The sequence below is a fragment of the Lipotes vexillifer genome, unplaced genomic scaffold (genome assembly GCF_000442215.2).
Source record: "Lipotes vexillifer unplaced genomic scaffold, Lipotes_vexillifer_v1.1 scaffold477, whole genome shotgun sequence".
Classification (NCBI taxonomy): Eukaryota; Metazoa; Chordata; class Mammalia; order Artiodactyla; family Lipotidae; genus Lipotes; species Lipotes vexillifer.
Window position 1 is genome coordinate 1,334,710 of NW_006770652.1, and position 8,437 is coordinate 1,343,146.

The following is an 8,437-nucleotide window of genomic DNA, read 5'->3' on the forward strand; positions in this document are numbered from 1 at the left end:
AAAAAAAAAAAAAAAAAAGGAAAAAAAGAAATCCAAAAAAACCAAAATAACACTCCACAGGTGACTCACAGACCCAAGGCCCAGACACTGGTCTACTCTGAGAATGACCGCAGACACTCCCAACCGTGGCGAGGGCTGGCATTATGACCTGTCTGCAGGAGTCAGTGTGGTCCGCCAGCCACAAAGCCTCCTTACAGAAGGATGCCTCTGGTACTCAACATCCGCCCTCCTCCTCACCTCTGGCACCCAGGAAGCTGAATCTAGTGAGAAATTCAAACCTTCAACCATCACTTTATATACACGTGAGCCTTGTAACAGATGATGGGTTGCCCATCATGTGTCTGCAGAGGAATTCACAAGGGATGCTGGAAAGGATCACTGGGTAGCTAAAGCAGTGTAGAAATCAGTCTTTGAGCTCCAAAGCCATTTGATGCAGGCAAAAAAGACTCTAGAAATCACCTAGTGCAATCCTTATTTTATAGAAGGATAAACTGAGGCCCTAAAAACATAAGTGACTTGCCAAGGTTGGTGACACTGGGGCACAGTCAGGGCTCTGAGTCTCCCAACACTGTGGCCACCGCCCTTTCCTTCGTAAACTGTGGTCTGGGTTCACCCACTCCACTGTGGCCACATCAGACATCCTTGACAACCCAGCTCTCTGGAAGACCAAAACTCTGTTCATTTCTGTGTCCCCTCAGCAATGTGCCTGGCCCTGAGTGGAATGTAATAAATGCTTTTGATGGATAATCCTTTTTGCTAAGATACAGCAGTATGATTTCTTTGAATTTTATTTCTAAAAATTATCTGCTGAAAATCACTTCTCAAAAGAAGAAAATTTGTTCTTGGCAATGTTCTTAGGGCTACTTTTTGTCTTGTTTAGAAGTGTTTGTCTCAAAATAAACATGTGTTTTGCAATAGCAAGCTAGCTGGATATATAAATGTATAGATCTATATGTGTGTACACATATGCATACACACTGCACACATATAGACAAACACTTCTAGTGTTCCCAAACGGGACCTTTCCTAATACTTGCTGAGCTCTAAGACGGCATAAAGTTAAATGAAAACAGTGGTCCCTCATGTGCAAATGCAGTTTTGTGAAATATATTTAACACCCAAAACTGTAACCACTAGCGTGAGGTCAAGGAACAGAACATCTGCTTCTCTGGTTGCCAGACAGAGATGATGACGACATGACAACGTTTGGGTGAGAAATATTCATTTTCCTCTGCAACCACAAACATGCTTACAAGAGCCAAAACGGGCTCCAGATTGCTCAACAGGAGGAAAAGAGAGCCTACGAATGAAGCTTGTTCTTGACAGAGAAATCATTTTGGGGAGATGAAGATTTAGAAGCAATAACAGTGGGATTCATCTGTGACTTCCCAAATTCAAGCACTAATGGGAACCAGGAATACCCCAAACACCATCAGCACAATTCTTCATTCGTTCAACAATATATACTGAGTGTCTATCAGTATCAGTGCCGTTGGCTGTTCTAAGCACGAGGGATACAGCAGTGAACCAAACCGATGTAACTCCTTGCTTACTTTCTAACAAGCAGAGGCAAACAATTATATTAAATTGTACGTCAGATGATGGAGGCAAAAAAGGGGGGAGGCGATGGGGAGTGCTGGGGGGAGAGAGTTTAAGAATTGTATTAAGGAATCCAGGGAAAGCCTTACTGAGAATGGGGTATGCAGCAAAGACTTGAAGGAGGGGGGCAAGCAGCCATGCGGGAAGAGTGCTCCAAGCAGAGGCGGTGTAAATGCCTCCCAAAACCAACTGTGAACTCAACCACAACTGAGTCTTACTCTCAAGGTAGCTCCAGGGTCTGGTACAAGATAAAACTGTTTTCTCAACAGTGAATACCAAGTGTGTGTGTTAAATTACTCATCAACGGAATAAAAAAGGAGAAAACGGGGCCGTGTGATCTTACAACCAGGGCTGCTGTTACTGGAATCAAAACCCACATGAATAGATAACCAACAAGGACCTACTACTGTATAGCACAAGGAACTATACTCAGTATTCTGTAATAACCTATAAGGGGAAAGAATCTGAAAAAGAATATATATATATATATATACACACACACACACACACACCCCCATATATATGTATTTATAACTGAATCGCTTTGTTGTACACCTGAAACTAACACAACATTGTAAATCAGCTACACTTCAATTTAAAAACAAAAATAAGAGCTCGAGGCTTTTCAGGGCATGAGCCATCTCACCTCCTTGCATGGCCTTGCAATAAACCTTTCTCTGCTCCAAAAACAAAAACAAAGACAAACGAAACAAAAAACTACATGAGTTCCAGGCCAAGTGCCACAAAATAGTGCACAGCCCTGTGGGAGCCACCTTGTCCCAAAGGAGCAGTGAGAGTGGGTGCTCATGGGAAGAACTCTGCTTTTGGTAAAGTTGGGGAGGGGGGGAGGAAAATCAATATTTTTCTGATTTTCAACACATTATTCTTTGTATTTTCCTAAAGCCACATGGTATAAATCAAAGTTACGGGAGTTGCTTCAATGTCTTTTTTTTTTTTTTTTTAAGCCCAAAGGTTATTCCTGACATTCTACTTACTTCTCTCAGAGTACTGTTCAAACATTTATTCTATTTCCTTTCTCCTTCCTTCAAATTTTATCTGATTTGGCAGGTGAACAGCCTCAAATTGAAGGAGGATCTTCACATTAAAACTAAAGTTATCTCAGGCAACCATACCTGAACAGTAACTCTTAAGGTCTTGTATATTTTATAAGAGCCAGAGAGAAATTCATTCATTTCTCTTCTGACTTTTAAAAGCCACGGTGGAAGTGGTTCAGGATTACTGTTTGCATAACGGGTCATTTTTCACCAGGACAGTTTCTGGTGTTTCTGGTTAAATCATGTAGCTCTGATTCGGACTGTGCTTAAATCCTGACATCTCCCATCCATAAATAAGGATGGTGCCACTTCTGTATGATGTAACTGGTTTTGTTTGGGGTTGTGTGGGTTTTCTGGAGGGTGGGGATGGCAGTGGGTAAGTGGAAAGAATGAGTTGAATCAATTTATTATCTCCTAAGTAATACTGCCTGTCCAACACTGGCTGTCAACTTTCAAGCACGGCTTTTTTTTTTTTTGCGGTCCGCGGGCCTCTCACTGTTGTGGCCTCTCCCGTTGCGGAGCGCAGGTTCCGGACACGCAGGCTCAGCGGCCGTGGCTCACGGGCCCAGCCGCTCCGCGGCATGTGGGATCTTCCCGGACCGGGGCACGAACATGTGTCTCCTGCATCGGCAGGCGGACTCTCAACCACTGTGCCACCAGGGAAGCCCCCAAGCACGGCTTTTGATACAGGTCATATGAAATAACTCAAATTTAGAAATCACAAATATTCCAGTACAAATTTTGTTTTTCAAGAGTGTCAAGTACAAACAGCAGGTATGGAAGAACGAGCATGATCTATACCTGGCTTTTCATATGCTAAGGATTACCAATGGTCAACCCCAGGACATGCTGTACTCACTACACCTTCTGTTTATTCTAACTCTGACTGAAATATAAGGCTCATCTTGTAACTCTCTGCAAGTAATGCTCAAATTAGCTCTGAAGTCAGTCACATTTGAATCACCATTTTCCTCTATTTGTAGCCAAATAACAAAAGAGCAATAGAGGCTACTATAGCTGCTTTAAAATTAAAATTTCATTTACAATTTTAATTAAAACCAATCCCGAGACTTCACAAGTATTTAGAAACTTATCATTTTACATTTCTTGTCTCAGCACTCAGTACTGTGAGATGAACAGCCTAAGAATGTAAACAGGCCTAAAAATGTTTTTAAATTTTTTGACTATTAAAATTCTAATGAAAATAAATGCATATATATGTATTTTCCCCTCCATTATTGGGAAAAATACCATTTAATCTAATACCATAGACTTTGCCAAAACATCACCGAGCTGCTGTGGTCTCTGCCAACTAATTAAAAAAAATAATCGCAAAGAGGGATAAAGTGAGCATTCAGGATATTAAAGGTAACAAAGAAGTACTGATTTTTATAGTAGACATATATTAATAGCCTCGAATGAACCAGAATCTAAAAACAATACCCAAATAGATCGATCTGTGCTTAAAAATAGTGTTTTTCATTCAAATTGAGCTCCAGAGTAAATCTGGAAGGCTTCTATTCTAATGTATTGTCAAAATATGCAGAAAGGGCACAGGTTCCTGCCCAGGTCCGGGAAGATCCCACAGGCCGCGGAGCGGCTGGGCCAGTGAGCCATGGCCGCTGAGCCTGCGCGTCCGGAGGCTGTGCTCCGCAACGGGAGAGGCCACAACAGTGAGAGGCCCGCGTACCACAAAAAAAATAAAATAAAAATAAAATAATTTTTAAAAAATGCAGAAAGGGCAATGATTGTTAAATGAATTACAACAAGAGAGTACACTCAATTTCGTATCAGTAGAAACAGTAGACTGTGTTTATTACTACAGCATTTTATACATAGTATATGGTAAATAACCACTGAATTGATCTAAGACCCATCTCCAAATGCAAGGGATTTCAGATAGGAAAAATGATAAGATGGTAAAGGGGATAAGGCAGCATATCTTCAAATTATGGAGATTTAAATTCCTTCAGTTGGGACTTCCCTGGTGGCGCAGTGGTTAAGAATCTGCCTGCCAATGCAGGGGACACGGGTTCGAGCCCTGATCCGGGAAGATCCCACATGCCGTGGAGCAACTAAGCCCATGTGCCATAACTACTGAGCCTACACTCTAGAGCCCGCGAGCCACAGCAACTGAGCCCACGTGTCAGAACTGCTGAGGTCTGCGCGCCTAGAGCCTGTGCTCTGCAGCAGGAGAAGCCACCGCAATGAGAGGCCCGTGCACCGCAACGAAGAGTAGCCCCCGCTCACCGCAACTACAGAAAGTCCGCACGCAGCACCGAAGACCCAGTGCAGCCACAAATAAATAAATAAATAAATTCCTTCAGTTGACATCTCAGTAGTAAGTACATCTAAAGCCAAAAAACAAAAATAAAACTCAAAATCTTTATAAATGCTGTAAACTTAAACTCATGTTTACTTGGACAGCAAAAGCACAGAATTTCTTAGATTGTGCGAGTATGCTACTTATTCTCTTGTTCTAAGGTTCTAGTTCTTTTCTTTCCAGTCCCACTGAAAATGACTCAAAAAGAGCCAAGAGCTGAAATCTGGGTGGATTACCTCCATCTTCATTTATCCAGTAAAGAAAAAGATTCATTGTTCCAACTTCAGTTATCTGATTATCCTCTCCATAGAGCCACAGAACCTGCTGACACGCGTTATCCATTGCTTCACATTGGGCAAAGAGAGATGAGCCATAATTCCTTTTAAGAAAGAGGAAACATACTGATTATGACTATACTTCAGCCCCTACCTCCCAGTAAGTCTTTAATTCACGCGTGGATGTAGTCAATGTACTATGTTTTTAATAATATATACTCTCTAGTTAACTGCATAATATTAAAGGAAACCCATTAGAGAACCTAAATGGTCTAATTGCACTCATTTGAGAAAGAGAGAGCAAAGAAAAATCATGGAATTCTAACTTGAAAAGTTAAACACAGGTAAATAGACAAGTTAGCAACACTTAAAAACTTATTGAGTATTTTTTTCACATACGAATCAATTTTATATTTCATTTAAACCCCATACCAACACTGTGAGTTAGCCACGATCATTATTTCCATGGTTCAGATGACAAACTGAGGTTTACAGAAGTAACTACTATCAAGTTGCAGCTATTAATTAGCAGAACACCAACCCTGGGCTCTGAGACCTTTCAGTATAACCAAGAAACGCCTAATGTCCAAGGTCTAAATTCCCTAAAAGGTGATACAAGATGTTAAAAATCCTGATTTTAACCAAAAGTATTCCAAAAGCCTGTTTTTCTCAACCAGCACTATTCACCTTGGATTACTCAAAATCAAAGGAACATGGCATATCTTCCTGGAATGATAATGTAGTTTAGTAGTTTATTCACTCATTCATTCATTCGTTACCTGACTCCTAGGAGAAGTTTAAGTAAACTTGTTAGGGGAACACTTTCCTCTGTGAATCAGAGTGTAAGATACAACTGACATTTAACACACACACACACACACACGGCCCGTGGAGAATAAACTCAAACTACAGAGATAAGAAATTGAAACATCTTGGAATTGACTTTTTTAAAGATATATTTTCACAAATGGTCTATCATTTGGAAGGAGAACTGAATTCTAAACTAAACAGAAATATTAATGTTCTTTATACCTTAAAATTTCATTTGGAGGGTGGGAAGGAGGGAGATGCAAGAGGGAAGAGATATGGAACATATGTATATGTATAACTGATTCACTTTGTTATAAAGCAGAAACTAACACACCATTGTAAAGCAATTATACTCCAATAAAGATGTTAAAAAAAACATTTCATTTGGCATGGGTAAATTCATTCGTAACGATGCCTAGCTCTCACTGTCTTCATTAATGAGTTCTCCAATTTTCTGTTGCTTTAGGAGAAAAGGAAGTAATATTTTAAATTTATCTTTTATTAAATTTATTATTAAATGGGAAAATTATGGAGTATAATACAAAATATGAATCAATGTTTTAGATAAAACATGAGAGTCCTCAAATAAATGTGACGCTCGCTTGCCTTTCTATGCCCCTGGTTATATAATTCACTTCCCTTGGCTTTCAGAGGATATTAGCAAACAAGTTTGCGAAGGACTGCCATGACAATTAGGCATAGGAAATAAACCCTAGGCCCACCTCGGACTATGAACCCCCAGAAGTACACAGAAATCATCAAACATATAACAATAACTGCTACAAAGCATTAATGTTACCTTCTACAAAATACCCACCTAGGCCTTTTAATGATCTCTTTTACACCTGGGCAAGATTAAAAACTATAGTATCGTCTAAGTCAAAGTGTAAGGTAAGCACAAAAGCCATATATCATAGTGGCTACGTGCCATTCTCATCTGCACACGTACTCTTCCCACTATATTCTCTCTGGCTCTTCCCACGGAGTCAAGTCATTCTGCTTGGGTTGACAATCATAGCATCTTGTCCTGCCACAACTGAACAAAAGCATGGGCAAGTAACTAAGCTGCTCATAAGTTCTTATTTGAGTTCCTTCACTCATTCATTTTAATGTATGAAACCTGAAAGATTTATTTTCTCCCTTTGAGAGTGGTGGCAGCTTGTGTGCTATGACGTAAGCCTGGGTCTACTGTGTCCATAATCACCAGCCTTCAAAGGAGAAGGCATCTGAAGTAGGAGGGCCCTAAGTTAACACAGCCAGAAGCTATGACAAGAGATGAAGGTAGGACCGAAGCAGAGGGAAAGGGAGGGGAAAGGGACTGGGGAGGAAGCAGCATGGGCAGGACACAGGCAAGGGCAGAAGAAACCTGGCAACAATGATTTGAGCTCCTATTAGAACGCAGCTACCATCCCGCTTACATGAGCCAATCAATCCCTTCTCTGCTTAAGATGGTTTGAACTGGTTTTCTGACTTGTAACTCTAAGACTACTGACTAATAACTAAACTAGTCTAGAAAGCTATGGGAAACAGGCATCATACTATAGGGCTATTGCAATCTGGGGCATGAAGGGGTTTACTCAATCCAAGGTGTTGAGATTCCTTTAAAAGACCCTCAATATGTATACTTCAAAACACAGGTAATAAAATGTAAACTATCGGTCAATCTGGAGATGACACAATTCTGATATGCAGGAGGCTTTTGTTTTTAATGGCAAATAGGCAATAACTGAGTTAAATCATAGTACTTTTTAATGAGTACAAACCAGGCTGCAGGGGGAGTCTGGTAGAAAGAGCATGCGTTTGGAGCCAGCAGGCCTAGATGCAGCTCTTTTACTTTTACTATTGGGTTATAAACGAACTAAAGCAAGTCAGTTCGTATTTTGAATCACTGAATTCATTTGGCAAGTCAAAATACTTGCTTGATATACTGCATTGACTGTTTGGCAAAAATAAAATAATAAAAGTTAAGAAACAGGCTATATAAGCCTGTTATATCCTAATGAAATTAAGGTTGTTTTTTAATGACTATTTTAACTGACTTTTCTCTAGTTCATAAGATAAACTTGTTGGGACAAACATCTGAAAATAAATAAACAATTTCTCTCCTAAGTATAATGCCCTTTGGTCTGTTCAAAAGCACATAGAGGGCTTCCCTGGTGGCGCAGTGGTTGAGAGTCCGCCTGCCGATGCAGGGGACACAGGTTCGTGCCCTGGTCCGGGAAGACTTTACATGCCGCAGAGCGGCTAGGCCCGTGAGCCATGGCCACTGAGCCTGCGTGTCTGGAGCCGGCGCTCCGCAAGGGGAGAGGCCACAACAGTGAGAGGCCCGTGTACTGCAAAAAAAAAAAAAAAAAAAAAAAAAAAACAAAAGAAAA

The 8,437-nt window shown here is 40.6% G+C and overlaps 1 protein-coding gene across 2 annotated transcripts in view; it reads right to left on the reverse strand.

Annotated features, from left to right (window-relative positions):
- BCAT1 (branched chain amino acid transaminase 1) overlaps nt 1-8,437 on the reverse strand; it is a 66,891-nt gene that overhangs the window by 17,836 nt on the left and 40,618 nt on the right. For both annotated transcript variants that reach the window (XM_007446271.1, XM_007446272.1), the window contains exon 7: nt 5,214-5,356. In XM_007446271.1, coding sequence (XP_007446333.1) covers nt 5,214-5,356 — 143 coding nt within the window. The remainder of the gene's footprint in view (nt 1-5,213; nt 5,357-8,437) is intronic.